Source organism: Loxodonta africana, chromosome 1 (genome assembly GCF_030014295.1).
Source record: "Loxodonta africana isolate mLoxAfr1 chromosome 1, mLoxAfr1.hap2, whole genome shotgun sequence".
Classification (NCBI taxonomy): Eukaryota; Metazoa; Chordata; class Mammalia; order Proboscidea; family Elephantidae; genus Loxodonta; species Loxodonta africana.
Window position 1 is genome coordinate 94,683,668 of NC_087342.1, and position 15,822 is coordinate 94,699,489.

The following is a 15,822-nucleotide window of genomic DNA, read 5'->3' on the forward strand; positions in this document are numbered from 1 at the left end:
GGGGCGCGCGGGGGGGGCGCGTGTGCGTGGGCGCGGGGAGGGGGGGCGGGGAGGCCGCGGCGGCGGCGGCGGCAGCTGCTTCCTCCGCATGTTCTCGCTGAATCTTCCGAGTGGGGGGAGTTATGGTAACCGAAGGGGGTCTGTGGAGGTCGGGGGGTCGGGAACCATCATCGTGGGAGCCATGGTCGCGAGCGCGCGGGGGCGACCGGTGGGGAGGGTCTTGGAGCCCCTCTGTGGAAGGGGCAGCCCGTGTGTCCGCGTGTGTGTTTGTGTTCATGCTCGTGTCCCCTGTGTGTCGGTGCCATGTGCACCCAGGAACCTCTGTTCCTCGTGCATACATGTGCAACCAACCACATGCAAGTGTGCCCTGCCTTGTCCTGCCTCTGCCGGGTTCCTGCCTAGGGGCCTGCTGGTTGGGCCACTGGCTTGTGGAGCAGTCCGTGGACATCTTGGTCCATGTCACCCCAGACCCTTAGGATGCATGTCCTCGGCTGGGGCTCACCTCCGGTCAGTCTCCTATGTGTGGGGATGTGTGGCCGCATAAGCAGGATTTTCTGTGTCCCTGCGGGCAGGTGTATGTCTTTGCATGCGTGTTCCAGGCCATGCATTGGCCTGGGTATCTGTGTCAATCCCAGCATGGGTGTCCAGGGCGTGTCTGGATGTGGGTGGTGTGTGAGTGGTGGTTGTGGGGAGAAGAGTGTGAGTGTGTGCTTTGGGATCCTACCTTGTATGAAATACCTTTAGTTTAGGCACGCACGACCCTTTGCTTGGTCAGGGAGTGGGGACAGAAAAGCCGAAAAGAGCAGGAGTGGGGTTAAGAGGAAAAGTGGGGCGGAAAGGGAAGAGGAGGAATGAGAGAGTTTGGAGAAGAGAGAAGATATAGAGCCAGGGAGACAGAATAGCTGGAGAATGGGAATGTGGGAGAGAGCTGGAGCTAGATTTTGGAAGAGAAGAGGAGCCAAGAGAGTCTAAGATGGGGACCGGGGACCTGGATGGAGATGGTGGAAGAAGGGGCCTGGAAGTGGAGGGTGGGGGAGGAGAGAGGCCTTTGGGTAAAGTGATCTCTGAAAGAAGAAAGGGGGGTGGTCCGAGAGGGCATCAGATTCAGGTAGGCCCTGTGGGATGAGGTTTGGTTGGATCAGGGGAGGCCACTCAGGCATAGAGGCTGGCTTACAATGGGCCTTGTCACTGCAGGGACAGTCATTAGAGGTTCCTGTCCCCAGCACAGAGTTTTGTCTCCCATATTCCTGCTCTCTGTCCAACCCTGTTCCTCATCCTTCTCTCTCAACCTCCCTCCCCTGGCTCCCCTTGAGGAGCTGCCAGCCGAGTGTGGAGAGAAAGAAAGGCCAGAGGGAAAGTTAGGGATTTGGGGAATTGGGAGGCAGGGGGAGATTCTATGGGTGATGTCAAGATTAGAGAGATTAGAGAGGCCGGAGTCCATGTCCTTGCAGTGTATGTGTGTGTGTGAGCGCTATTTTGTGTGTACACAGGGTGTGTACATGTGTGGGTGTATGCATAATGCCTGTGTTACGGGTCTGTGTAGGTGGCTGTTACGTGCGTGCACGCGTGTATACATCGTGCAGGGATGGGACCTGGAGACCCAGGATCACAGTGCATGCTTATCAGGTTTGCTCTGTGTGTGTACATGGGTGTGTGATGTGTTCTTTGTACATGTCACTGCACACAGCACTAATAACAGGATGTCCTATGTTTCTGTCACTCTGTCCCCTTCTTCTCAGTGTTTCCGCTATTTTTCTTGCAGCAGTGAGAGTCTTTGTAAACGTATGTGTGTGTGTGGCCTCCATGTACCTGTGACTTATGTGTGAGTTCATGGATCTTAGTACCTGGTGAGGGGTATAAGGTTGTATTACTTCCAAAAGCCATGTGAACCAATTAGCAAGTTTTTTCTCCTTCTGTTAATTCCTTAGTTCCGAAGCAAATTTTAATGGATCTAAAGTTAAACTTGATTAGAGGAGCTAGCATGTGAAAATAATGGCTGAGCCAGGTTCCCTGCAACGAGACTGAGGCAGCCATACCTGAGAAATACAGAGAAATGTGATAGGAAAGAGATATCTTGAACCCTTAGATGCGTTGTTTAGAGTATAATGGAAGGATAATTAACATATTTGCTCCTCATTCTTTTCTCTGGTAGCAGTTGCTCATGCCTGTGCTGGGAGTCAGGGAAGGGCTGGGGGAGCAAATAGGGTTGTCCCGAGACAGGGTGGATGTGGTTGTACTTTTCGTGTGAATGGAGGATGTTTGTGCATTTCGTATATGGGGATACCTTGATGTCTCAGGCTCACAGTGTGCTCAAGCATGTCCTGCTACTACAGGGGTTAAACTCACATTCTCCTGGTGTGGGGGCTGTATGTGTGTCAGGGTTAAATGTCCATTTGTGTAGTGTGCTGCCCACATGATTGCCCCAGGAACTTGGGCCACATGTCCACACCAGCAGTCCTCATATAGGTGTCTGGGTCCAAGTATTTACTCCTCTATTGCAGTGTTCACATATGTCTAAGCATGTATCCTGTGGGGGTGTGGGGATCTGCACCCCTGTGCTCACAGTTGTCTGTATGTCTCATAAGCACATATCAATTAAACCAGTTGCCATTGAGTTAATTCCGACTCATAGCGACCCTATGTGTATCAGAGTAGAACTGTGCTCCATAAGGTTTGCAATGGCTGGTTTTTCAGACGTAGATCCACAGGCCTTTCTTCTGAGGCAACCCTGGTTGGACTCGAACCTCCAACCTTTTGGTTAGCAGACAAACATATTAGCCATTTGCACCATCCAGGGACCCATACGTACAGAAGATCCGTATTTATTTATGTATTTTTAGCTCCTTATTTATTTTTTGTATTGTGGTGTATATATACGTGTACCCCCACAGCTCAATGTATGTCTGTGCTCTACGCGTGTTCCTGAGGGACTAATGAGGGCTCCTGTGTCATGGGATCCACATTTTTGTGTGCAAACCTCCTAACACCTGGGTTTTATAGGTAAAAAGGGAAGCCAGGGACTGATTCTAGGGCAATTTTTGTAATTCTGGAAGCAGACAGTGAAAATGAAACTGTGGTCGTCCCTTGTTCCGGAACCCAGAGGGTTAACAGGCAGCTCTTCCGGTTCCGCCCCCCCAGCCTGTAGCTTCTTGTTGCCGTGGAGATGGTGGCCCCGCCCCTGATGCAGCACCGGCCCCCCCATTGGCTGCAGTGGTGACTGTGGGGCTGAGGGGGGAGCCCAGGCCTGGGCAGCCATTCTGGAGCTGGAGCCGGAGCTTGGCATCCCCCCACTTTCATTCTCTGGAGCCCCTCGGCCTCTCTAAATCCCCTGGCAGCAGAGCCTCAGCTTCCCTCCTCTTAGCCGCCACTGCTTCAGACTGTTGCCAGTCTGAGCTTCATCCGCATTCATCTTCCCCCTCCTCTGCCTACCCTCACTGGGGAGTCCCCAGAGCCCCCACTGCCAGGCCTCCCCACTCCCTGCCCACTCCCTTGCAATCTTTTTTTCCCTCTTCCCCTTCAGACTGCCTGCCACTGCAGTGCACGTGAAACTGGCCCCTTCTCTCCCCTCCCCCTCACCTCCTGCCCCATCTGCCCCTTCTGTGGATTTTCTGATGGCCAGCCCCCACAGGTCCCTTCCAGGACCCCCCCATCCTTTCTAGGGGAGGGGTCATGAGACAGCCCTGACACTCCGGCCAGACAGGAATTCCAGGAAGGGGGACAGGTTGAAGATGTCCCCAGCCTGGGAAAGAGGAAAGCCTGCCTATGGGCAATGACCTTTGACCCATTTTTCTCCCCAGCTAGCCCCTCCTTGTCGGGGCGGGAGTGGGCACCAGGGAACTAGCCTCCCTAGATCTTTGGTATCTTTTATTTCTTGGGTGTTACTAACCCTCTCAGCCATGTCCCCCTGCTGACTGCCAGCCCCAGTCATGGGCCTAAGGCCTCCCACCCCGTCCCCCTCCGGGGGCTCCGGCTCGGGTTCCTTGCCCCCTCCTTCCCGCCGCCACCAGCCTCTCCGTCGCCGCTGCTCTTCCTGCTGTTTTCCGGGGGGTAGGTGAGGCCAGAGCTAAGGGGCAGAGGGTGGTGGGGTGATGTGCTGGGGCCAGGGGTGGAAATTCCCCCCAACCCCCTCTCCAACTTTCCCTCTGGCTCTTCCTCTCCTCCAGAATACCACTTGGGTCGCTCGAGGAGGAAGAGCGTCCCAGGGGGAAAGCAGTACAGCATGGAGGCCGCCCCCGCTGCACCCTTCCGGCCCTCGGTGAGTGAGTAAAGGCACCTGCCAGATGTGGCTTACTGGGGGCCCCCTCCCCTTCAGTCCCAGCTGGAGCCCCAGGATTCTGAGAAAGGGGGCAAGAGAGAGAGAAAGAATGTGTTTGTGTGTCTCCCCACCTCTTCAGTTTCCCCTTTCTTGGCTCTGCCCCCCTCTTCTCGGACCAGCCCTCCCACCTTCTCCAAGCTGGTGCGCGTGTGTTTGTGTGTGCGCTCGCACCCGTGGGAGCGAAGGAAGACAAACTGGGAGCGGGGCTCCTAAACCCCTTTCCTCACCTTTCGAGGCTTCTGTTTTTCTCCCACCATCCCACCTTCATTAGGGACTTTCTACCAGCTGAGGGGTGACTAGGTAGAACTGACCTAGCCCCAATCCACCCCATCCCCATCCCCCCCCCAGCAAGGCTTCCTGAGCCGCCGGCTAAAAAGCTCCATCAAACGGACCAAGTCACAACCCAAACTTGACCGGACCAGCAGCTTTCGCCAGATCCTGCCTCGCTTCCGAAGTGCTGACCATGACCGGTACAGGGGCTCAAGCATGTGGGATGGGATGGATGTAACAACCTGGGGGCTCTGATATGAGCTGGGCAGGAATGAGGTTATCTGAGCACAAAGGCTGAAGGACTCAGGTTGGTTGAGAGAGATTATGGGGCAGAGGACAGAATGGAGTAGAAGAGGAGCTGGGTAAGGATCTGTAAGCAGCAGGAGAGGGGTCGGGTGCAGGGAGAGGACGGGCAGAAAAAGGAATGAAGGTGAAGCCAAGGAGGGACTCTTCAGGCTGACAGAAGGCTAGGCTCCCGCCCAGGTTTAGAGGAACTATACAGAAGGACAGAGAAGGAGCGAGGAAGCCCAGGAGGAACATTTAAGGAATCCGGGGAAGAGGGTGGTAGTGGGTTGGTGGGGGAAGGAGCAATATGAGCTAGGTAGAAGGGAATGGCAGGAAGTACAGGGGGCAGCAGGTTGGGGTGGTATTGGGGTGGCAGATATTAATGGGTGAGGTCTAGGGCTATAGAAGGGACAGTATAGAGGCTGACCGGGGTTGGGGGCTGGGGCAGATGTATTGGTTGACAGAATGGGGAGGGGAGGCTGTAGGGTTAATCCAGGGATTGAGGCATGAGGAAGAAGCCTTCAGAGAAGCCCAGAGGGCACTGTCCCTAAGGCCAGGGCTAAAGGAAATGTACTGATGTTTGCCTTTGTTATTTGCCTCTTGGGGTCCCTTTCTGGGTTTCCCTCTCACCCAATCACTCCCCAGGAAGAACCCTATCTTCACTTTCCCCCATGTCTGGCCGCCCCCAGGATTGGGCAGGTAGGGAGGTTGGGATAAGGTGAGTCACACCTTCCCTTGCCCCCCTCCCATGCCGACAGAGCTGGATTTGGGGCCGGTGGGGGGTGAGGGCATGGTATTCCTGGCCGCGGGGGTGGGGGGCCGGGGGAGCGTCGCGCTGACGGCAGCCGGAGCCGCGATGACGGGGCTGCTATAAATAGCTTCATGGAGGCTCCCACACCCGAGCTCCCCCTCCCGGTTTCCTACTGCTCTCTACTCTTAGTCCCCTACCATCTCCACACGGGCGACAACTCTGTTGCTCCTTATTCTGGGCCCCATCCGCCAGTCCCCTCAGCCCCTTGATCTGCTCTCCTGCAGTGGTTTTCTGTATTTCCACCCATTCTTCTCCTGCCTTTCTTTTCCCATGTCAGTCTCTCCAGCTGGTCTTCCATCCTATCTTTCGGCACATATCTTTGTCTTCCTCTTTTCTACTGCTTGTCTTATCTCCTTTTCTTCCCCAGCACTTCTTCGAGCTCCTATCTTTACTCTTTTTTTTTTTCCTGCCATCAGCTTTCTCCAATTTTTTATGATGTTCCCTCACTCTTTCCCCTGTCTCCACTTAAACTTGCTCTTTTATGCATTCATTCATTCATTTGTTCTTGTAATCATTAAATGCTATTAAGCACTGCTGTGTGCTAGACCCAGGCCAGACAAACCTTATTATCTTTTCGCTACCTCTGTTTTTTTCCATTTTTTCCATTGTATTGGGGCTCTGGTAGTCACCTAGTAAATTCCACCTAGAAGTCTCTCAAGCCCACCTTATTCTCTTCTTTTTCTGCCATGAATCATTTCTGGGTTAAGATATTTCTAGGTATCCCCACTCCTCACAACCCCTTAGGTATGCACTGTGAAGAGGACTTAAAATGTTCTAGGTTCTCAAACATCTCTCATGTCCTTCCCCAGGGATAAGCTACATTTCTCTCTGTGTCTGTGTAAGAAGGGATATCAGGAGACCCTTTCCCTACATCTCCATCCTACAGCCAGATGATGCAGGGCCGCTGAATGTGTAAGAACGGTGGGGGCCCTGACCATTTTTCCTGAACCTCCTGCCTGCCAGGGCCCGGCTGATGCAGAGTTTTAAGGAGTCGCACTCCCATGAGTCCTTGCTGAGTCCTAGCAGTGCGGCTGAGGCCCTGGAACTCAACTTGGATGAGGATTCCATTATCAAGCCAGTGCACAGCTCCATCTTGGGCCAGGAGTTCTGTTTTGAGGTACTGGGTCTGGTGGGCTGGGGAGGGCCAAAGGGCAGGGATATGGTAGTGGGTGGGGACAGAAAAGCCTGGAGAAAGTGACACAGATGGCACTATCAAGGAAACAGAAACCTCTGGGGCTTGGAGAAGGGAGGAGAGGCTAGGGAGGAAGAGATGATGGTGGAGCCTCCGGTGCATAGGAGTCAGCTCCCCTCTGGAGCATCATCTCTCAACTCCACACCTGTCTCTAGGTAACAACATCATCAGGAACAAAATGTTTTGCCTGTCGGTCTGCGGCCGAAAGGGACAAATGGATCGAGAATCTGCAGAGGGCAGTAAAACCCAACAAGGTATTGGGAAGTGAAGGGGACAAAGACAGTATGGCCAGGGGGAAGGGGGAGCCACAGAGGAAGCCAGAGGCCTAGAGAGGAAGGTGAGCTAAAGGAGGGGAGGCTGGGGTAGGAGAGGGGCAGAGGTGGAGGAGACCTGGATAAGCAGGGGGTTCCTCCTGTTTTTCTCTGAGCCCCTATTTCTTTTCACTTTCTTTCCCCACTGCTTAGCCTCCCTTGTGATCTATCTCCCTACCACAGAAATCATACTTAGAGTTGATGGAACTCTGGTCCAGCTTCCCTCTGGGCAGGAATGCCTCACTAACACCCCAGTAGGTGGCCACCCAGCTCCTGCGTGCCGAGTTTCTACAGGACATAGGAGACTGTCAGTTAGCCAAGTCTCTGGGCCTTGGTTTCCTCTCTGAAAAATTGGTGGGAATGAGGTTGAACTAGATGATCTCTAAGGTCTCATTTGCCTCAGAATTTCTACAAGTCTGTGTCCTTCCCCAGATTTTTTAGGTCCCAAGAGAAATGCTCCTAGTCCTGCCAGCTATTCTCTGTATCAAAGTTTCTAGCAAGTTCAATGTTCTGGTCACTGTCTTCTGGAGAGCTCTTGTTTCTCAGTGTCCTTCTTAAAGAACTAGACCCAAGATGCTGGATGCTTTCTAACCCATGTAGACTCCAAACACCATGTACCTTTTCAGTGCATTACAACATCACCTGAGCCTCCCCATGAGCTTGTGGCTATTTGTATCCCTCAGGCCTTTTCACACCAGCTACCAAGCCTCACCCATCCTATATTTGTGCAATTAATTTTTTTTTTTTTTTTGTCATTAATTTCTGATTGATTTCTCCTTCCAGCTTTTAAAATTCTTCCCAATACTGACTATGTCGTCTAGTATATGAGCTACCCTTCTCAGCCTTATGATCACTGTCGGTATACTCTGTCCCACTTTCTGTCTCCCCGCTTTGGGTGTCTTCCTTTCCCTTTAACCACTGTGCCCACCTCCCCCATGCCAGGACAACAGCCGCCGGGTAGACAACGTGCTAAAGCTGTGGATCATAGAGGCCCGGGAGCTGCCCCCCAAGAAGCGGTACTACTGTGAGCTCTGCCTGGATGACATGCTGTATGCACGCACCACCTCCAAGCCCCGCTCGGCCTCGGGGGACACCGTCTTCTGGGGGGAACACTTCGAGTTTAACAACCTGCCGGCTGTCCGTGCCCTGCGGCTGCATCTGTACCGTGACTCGGACAAAAAGCGCAAGAAGGACAAGGCAGGCTATGTTGGCCTGGTGACTGTGCCTGTGGCCACCCTGGCTGGGCGCCACTTCACGGAGCAGTGGTACCCTGTAACCCTGCCAACTGGCAGTGGGGGCTCTGGGGGTATGGGGGGCTCAGGAGGAGGAGGGGGGTCGGGGGGAGGCTCAGGGGGCAAGGGCAAAGGAGGTTGCCCAGCTGTGCGACTGAAAGCACGTTACCAGACAATGAGCATCCTGCCCATGGAGCTATATAAGGAATTTGCGGAATATGTCACCAACCATTATCGGATGCTGTGTGCAGTGCTGGAGCCTGCCCTGAATGTCAAGGGCAAGGAGGAGGTTGCCAGTGCCCTGGTTCACATCCTGCAGAGCACGGGCAAGGCCAAGGTGAGTGCTCTGCCCTTAGGGAAAGGTGATACGGGAGTACATGCTTGAAGGGCAGTGAAGATAGGATACTGTCTTCATGAGCTTGAGCTGCACAAAGGCTGAGCCTTGAATTCTCCTGGGCCGTAGGACTTCCTTTCAGACATGGCCATGTCTGAGGTGGACCGGTTCATGGAGCGGGAGCACCTCATATTCCGCGAGAACACGCTCGCCACTAAAGCCATAGAAGAGTACATGAGACTGATTGGTCAGAAATACCTCAAGGATGCCATTGGTATGACCCCACTTTCAGGTCATCCTCTTCCCCAACACACCAGACGCCTGCTTCCAACGCCAAATCTGGTTACCCCAGACCCGAAGTTCACCCACCTCCAGCTTGATGCAGTCCCCTGTCCCTGCCCTTGGAAAGCATGATCTCCCCCTGTTGTGCCCTACCCCCAGGGGAGTTCATCCGTGCTCTGTATGAGTCCGAGGAAAACTGTGAGGTGGACCCCATCAAGTGCACAGCGTCCAGTCTGGCAGAGCACCAGGCCAACCTGCGAATGTGCTGTGAGTTGGCCCTGTGCAAAGTGGTCAACTCCCATTGGTGAGACTGGGAACGCTGGGCCGGGGGGCTGGGGTGGGCTGAGTCTTGTGTTCATCTGTTCATCCATCTGTCCATCCTCAAAGAGGACTGAGCACCAGTTAGGGCTGAAGGGATGTGCCAGGTGCCATAGAGCAGACAGGGATGAATGCGGCCTGGTCCCTGCCCTTCGTGGGAATGCAGAATGCAGAGAGATAAACTAGCTACACAAATAGCCACAGAATAGTTGTCGTATGTGTTAAGTGTCAGGTGAGGGTTCTCTCATGCAACAGAAGTTCAAAGGAGGCAGTGCTTTGATCGATACAAGCAGGGAAGGCCTTGTGGAGGAGGAGTTCCCTGGGCTTTGAAGATGGTGTCAGGTTCTGAAATCTGGACATGATAGGCAAGGAAGACACTTTGGAAGGCTATGGCACAGGCACACGTGTGAAGGTGAGAAGGTCCAGAGGCTTTCAGGTGACAGCAGTTAGAACAGGTTTAATGGGGTACCTGGAGAGTGGTGGGAGAGATGTCTAGACAGGTGGATTAGAGTTAGGATCTGGAAGGGCTCAGATACCAGGGTAAGGAGTTTGAGCTTCATCAGCAGGTCATGGGATGCCATTAAAGATGCTCTTGCCAGGAAGTATTATGGGTGAGAATATTAACCCATAAGTAGTAGGAGTGGGGAATGACGAGTAGGGAGCATGATGTCCAGGCCAGTTGGGGGCTATTGTTAATAGGTCAGGCATGAAGGTCAGATCCAGAGTCAGAATGGTGGTAGGAACAAATGGCAAGGTGCTGCTGTGAAGGATCTGAGGAAGGGATCAGCAGAGTTGTCAACTGATTAGAAAGGAGGGAGCATGTCTGTGGGGAGGAGAGGTTGACTCGAGGCCATGAGGTTGGTAGTTGGGAGACTGGTAGCCTCATTGACAGAACCAGGGAAGTCAGGAGGAGGAGGAGGAGCCAGTTGGAGGTATGGGGGCGATGTCGAGCTCCATGTTACGCAAGTCAAGTTTAAGGTGTCAGTGGGACACTGAAGTGGAATGGGGAGGCGGGGGAGTAGCTCTCAGCCATTGCAGGGACTGGGGATCATGTCGGGGTTACCTTCATCCCCATTTTCCTGGAATCCAGAAGAGTTGGGGGGTCCGAGCTCCCTGTACCTCAAGTGACCCTCCATCTCTCTCCCATCTCTGTCTCTTCCTGGTGTCTGTTTTTCTTCTCCTCCTCTCCTTGTCTCTCTCCCACATCCCTCTGTCTCTCTCCCACGTGTCTCTCTCCCTCACTTTCTCTTCCCTCTCCATTTCTCTCTCCCTAATCTGTCTGTTCCTCTGCCATGGCCCTCTTCTTCCAGCCTCCTGTCCTCCTCCTGCGGTCCCTTCCTCCCTGTCTCTCTCACCTCTGTTTCCACACCCTCACCTCCTACCACCCCCCTCAGCATGTTCCCTGGAAGCTGAGGGTCTCTGGGGCTCAGTCCCGGTCTCTCTCTTTCTTTCTCTCTCTCTCTGTCTCCCCATCCCTTCCCCCCAGCGTGTTCCCGAGGGAGCTGAAAGAGGTGTTTGCATCTTGGAGACTGCGCTGCGCAGAGCGGGGCCGGGAGGACATTGCTGACAGGCTGATCAGCGCCTCACTCTTCCTGCGTTTCCTCTGCCCAGCCATTATGTCGCCCAGTCTTTTTGGGCTCATGCAGGAATACCCAGATGAGCAGACCTCACGAACTCTGACACTCATCGCCAAGGTCATCCAGAATCTGGCCAACTTTTCCAAGTGAGGAAAGCCTCAGGCAGGGGGTAGGGTGAGGTTGGAGGTAGGTGGAAGGGTCTCCTGAGTCCTCAGAGATCCTTAGAGAGAGGTGGATGCGAGGCCTTCTCTCTGTGTGATCTCCACCTTCTGGATTGTTTGGCCAGGTTTACCTCAAAGGAGGACTTTCTGGGATTCATGAATGAGTTTCTGGAGCTGGAGTGGGGTTCCATGCAGCAGTTCCTGTATGAGATCTCCAACCTGGACACGCTGACCAACAGCAGCAGCTTTGAGGGTTACATCGACTTGGGCCGAGAGCTGTCCACACTGCATGCCCTGCTCTGGGAGGTGCTGCCTCAGCTCAGCAAGGTCAGCAAGTGCCCCTTTGCCTCATCCCCAGATGTCTCTAGAGGCCCTTGTGACCTGAGAGACTGCCCACATAGACTTTCCTCCCCTGCCTATTCCTGGAGGTATCGCCACCATTCCTCCAGCTCAGACGCCCTCCACCTGCACCCTCTGAGGCCCTCTGAGAGCTGGGCAGTTAGCCCCCAGGTAACACCCTCCCCCTTGCAGGAAGCCCTCCTGAAGCTGGGCCCACTGCCCCGGCTCCTCAACGACATCAGCACGGCTCTGAGGAACCCCAACATCCAAAGGCAGCCGAGCCGCCAGAGCGAGCGGCCCCGGCCTCAGCCTGTGGTGCTGCGGGGGCCATCGGCCGAGATGCAGGGCTACATGATGCGGGACCTCAACAGGTGAGACCTGGGACCCACACGTGTCTCTCTAGGGCTTGAAAGAATGGAAAAAGAAGCAGGTTGTCAGAGAAAATGGGAAGGAGACAGGTACAGTCAGTGGTAGGCAGAGAGCCCTTTAAAGCCAGAGGGAGCAAGGAATGCGGAGCTCCAGGAGAGGTGCTGAGGCTCCTCGGGATCGCCACTGCAAGCTCTGATTCGCTTAGTCCTTCTACCCGCCCATGCTTGTCCCACTGCTGAAGTTCAGCAGCACATGTTGGTTCAGCCATGTGTTCAAAATAGTCAAATATCTCTGGTACTAGTTGATAAATAAGCACATTCCCAGGCCCCCACCAGAACCTTGCAGACCTCCCCATGATCCAGCACTTAGAGAAGTAACAACCGGAAGCCTAGCAGGGCCTCCAAGAGCCTGCTCCAGAACCACGGATCCATTCTGATGGGTCAGCACCCGTGCCTTACCTGCTGTTCATTATTTTGATGATTACCCTGCTTGTTCCTCTGCCTCGTGTCTCTCTGTCCATGACACCATACCCATTCCACCATTCCCACCTGTCCATTCGTCCACGCCTCTCCTTCTGCCCATCTTTCTCTCCTGCTCTCTGTCTGTGCTCGCCCCTCTTTCCATCTCTCTCCAGCTCCATCGACCTTCAGTCCTTCATGGCTCGAGGCCTCAACAGGTGAGGGGCTCTCCCCTCCCCCACCCTCCTCTCCGCTCCTCGCTGCTCCCTCTCCCACTCCACCGGCCTTCACCCTCCTCTCTTTTCCTCAATACACCCTCATTTCCTCCATATCTGCCCAGACCCTGCCCCTCATCCCTCTTCTTGCTGGCCCCATCTCCCTTCCTCTAGGCCTTGTTCCCTTCCTGGAGGGGCCTTGTCCTTTCCTTCTTCCCAAGTACCCCCTCCCATCCTACCTGCCTGCTATCTCCAGAGCTGTCTCTGCCAGCTCTCAGCCCTCCCCTGTGGGCCCCACTTTTCATCCCAAAGCCTGGACCAGACTACAGCAGGCTTGGTTGCCAGTAACCCTGGCCTTATCCTCTGCTGTGTGCCCCTTCCCTTCTGACAGCTCTATGGATATGGCTCGCCTCCCTTCCCCAACCAAGGACAAGCCACCCCCACCGCCACCTGGCGGGGGTAAAGACCTGTTCTACGTGAGCCGCCCACCCTTGGCCCGTTCCTCACCAGCATACTGCACAAGCAGCTCGGACATCACAGAGCCGGAACAGAAGATGCTGAGTGTCAACAAGAGCGTGTCCATGCTGGACCTGCAGGGCGACGGGCCCGGTGGCCGCCTCAACAGCAGCAGTGTTTCCAACCTGGCAGCTGTCGGGGACCTGCTGCACTCGAGCCAGGCCTCACTGACAGCAGCCTTGGGGCTGCGGCCTGCACCCGCTGGACGCCTCTCCCAGGGGAGTGGCTCGTCCATCACGGCAGCTGGCATGCGCCTCAGCCAGATGGGCGTCACCACGGATGGTGTCCCTGCCCAGCAACTGCGCATCCCCCTCTCCTTCCAGAACCCTCTCTTCCACATGGCTGCCGATGGGCCAGGTCCCCCAGGGGGCCATGGAGGAGGTGGTGGCCACGGCCCACCCTCCTCCCATCACCACCATCACCACCATCACCACCACCGAGGTGGAGAGCCCCCTGGGGACACCTTCGCCCCATTCCATGGCTATAGCAAGAGTGAGGACCTCTCCTCAGGGGTCCCTAAGCCCCCTGCTGCCTCCATCCTTCACAGCCACAGCTACAGCGACGAGTTTGGACCCTCTGGCACTGACTTCACCCGTCGGCAGCTCTCACTCCAGGACAACCTGCAGCACATGCTGTCCCCTCCCCAGATCACCATTGGTCCCCAAAGGCCAGCTCCCTCAGGGCCTGGAGGTGGGAGCGGTGGTGGGGGCAGCAGCGGGGGTGGCGGGGGCCAGCCGCCTCCCTTGCAGAGGGGCAAGTCTCAGCAGTTGACAGTCAGCGCTGCCCAGAAACCCCGGCCATCCAGTGGGAATCTATTGCAGTCACCAGAGCCAAGCTATGGCCCCACCCGTCCACGGCAACAGAGCCTCAGCAAGGAGGGCAGCATTGGGGGCAGCGGGGGCAGCGGTGGCGGAGGAGGGGGTGGGGGGCTCAAGCCCTCCATCACCAAGCAGGTAGGTGAGGGTGAGAAGAAGGCCAGATGGGTAGAGTGGGGAGGGAAGAAGGAAGTGGGGCTGGGGATGAGGGTGGAATAGAGACTGTGGTCTGAAGTTAAAATTTTCTCACTTCCATTTATTCATTAAACAAATGTATATATACAACACCGATAATGTACCATGTGCTGAAAATCGCTGCCTTCATGGAGCTCACATTCCAGCAGGGAGATCTGATAAATAAGTAACTGATAGAATATTCAGAAGGTGATGTGTGCTAGAGCAGGGTAACAGGATTGGGGTCGTCATCTCCCTTGGCTGTGCTCTCTCCCTCTAAGTGCACCCTGCCTTTTCCCATCTTTCTTCTCTGTTTGCCCCCACCCTTGCTGTGTCCCAGCATTCTCAGACACCATCCACATTGAACCCCACAATGCCAGCCTCTGAACGGACAGTGGCCTGGGTCTCCAATATGCCTCACCTGTCGGCTGACATCGAGAGTGCCCACATTGAGCGGGAAGAGTACAAACTCAAGGAGTACTCTAAATCAATGGACGAGAGCCGGCTGGACAGGGTACGTGGGCCCTGCCAACCTTATGCCTCCTGACCTTCCGTTTACCCACAGGGGAGGCTTCTAGTCACTTCCAAGAAAAATATTCAGGGTCAGGTACTTATGGTGGAAAAAAAAGATGGAAAGGCCTGGTCCCTTCTCTTGAGAAGCCTTCAGTCTGAGAGGGGAGATCAGATAGATACACAGTCAAGCTGATTTTAACTCTATTTTGTAAGTTATACACATCGTAGACTATCTGAGGAAAAATATTTTCTACGTTAAGCTTACCTCCGTGTTCTTTCGTAGGGAGAATATAAAGGCCTGTGTTCCTGTGACTGCTCAGGAAAGGAGAAGTTAACTTTACTAACAGATAGAACTAATAAACTGGGCAGGGAGAGGGCATTGCAGTTGTACTACAACAGGTGGTTTTCCCAGTCACTGTCCCATGGGCATAGGTGAGAGAGGCTCATGTGCAGTGGTTGCATGTTGGAAAGTGGTGTATGTTGGCCCATGTGTGGAAAGACTGTCTAGACTCAGCTGGTAGAGGCTGAAGACAAAGGCCACCAAGAGCTCTGAAGCACTCACAGATAACAGCAGGGAAGTCACTAGGGGAAGCCATTTCTCCAAGGATCCTGAGGAAAAGGGTGGCTGTAGGGTTGGGGCATATGTAAATAAAGCGTGACCCCAACATGGGGGAGTGAAGAGAGGTTTCTTGGAGGAAGTGGCGTTTGAGCAGAGGAGCGTGTTGGGACTGATGTACAAGGACTTGGTTTAGCAACCTTTCCCCACCAGCTTCCATGAGAGAGTTAAGCCCTCGTACTTTAAGGTATCAATCATAGGCAGTGAATTAACAGTTCTCCTTTGCAGCTAGAATGGTGTTGAGTTATGTTTGTACCCGCTTCGGAGAACTGAGGACATAGCCTTGCAAATTATTTTTTTCTGTTCAGATGAGGAATCCTTGAGAAAGGCTCAAGATTAGCACTGTGCAATAGGACAGTAATTTATGGAATGATGGAAATGTTTTGTAGTCTATACTGTCCAATACAGTAGCCACTAACCACATGTGGCTAGTGTGATTCAGGAACTGAATTTTTAGTTTCACTTGAATTTTAAATAGCCACACATGCCAGGTAGCTACTGCATTGGACAGCGGAGTTTAGGCCGTAGAGCCAGTGGGGCAGAGAGTGACTCTTCTGAGCCCTTCCAGCCCTGGAATTCCAGGGTCATTACTAACAGAGAAGCATTCCTAGATTCTTGCCTGGGACTCACTTGATGCCCAGATCCCTATTGCAGGGACAGAGCCACATGTAGGACAGCCGATTGGCCAGGTCCCCCATGTAACATCTTCCTGTGTCTCC

At 54.2% G+C, this 15,822-nt stretch overlaps 1 protein-coding gene across 2 annotated transcripts in view; it reads left to right on the plus strand.

Annotated features, from left to right (window-relative positions):
• Window positions 1-15,822, plus strand: part of SYNGAP1 (synaptic Ras GTPase activating protein 1) — a 31,380-nt gene that overhangs the window by 9,249 nt on the left and 6,309 nt on the right. The window contains exons 4-16 of one of the 2 annotated variants that reach the window (XM_064284659.1): window positions 4,164-4,255; window positions 4,664-4,785; window positions 6,645-6,798; window positions 7,029-7,127; window positions 8,127-8,753; window positions 8,880-9,024; window positions 9,192-9,336; window positions 10,837-11,073; window positions 11,214-11,415; window positions 11,620-11,798; window positions 12,431-12,472; window positions 12,861-13,938; window positions 14,315-14,488. In XM_064284659.1, coding sequence (XP_064140729.1) covers window positions 4,164-4,255; window positions 4,664-4,785; window positions 6,645-6,798; window positions 7,029-7,127; window positions 8,127-8,753; window positions 8,880-9,024; window positions 9,192-9,336; window positions 10,837-11,073; window positions 11,214-11,415; window positions 11,620-11,798; window positions 12,431-12,472; window positions 12,861-13,938; window positions 14,315-14,488 — 3,296 coding nt within the window. The remainder of the gene's footprint in view (window positions 1-4,163; window positions 4,256-4,663; window positions 4,786-6,644; window positions 6,799-7,028; window positions 7,128-8,126; window positions 8,754-8,879; window positions 9,025-9,191; window positions 9,337-10,836; window positions 11,074-11,213; window positions 11,416-11,619; window positions 11,799-12,430; window positions 12,473-12,860; window positions 13,939-14,314; window positions 14,489-15,822) is intronic. The other variant, XM_064284664.1, reaches the window with a different exon arrangement.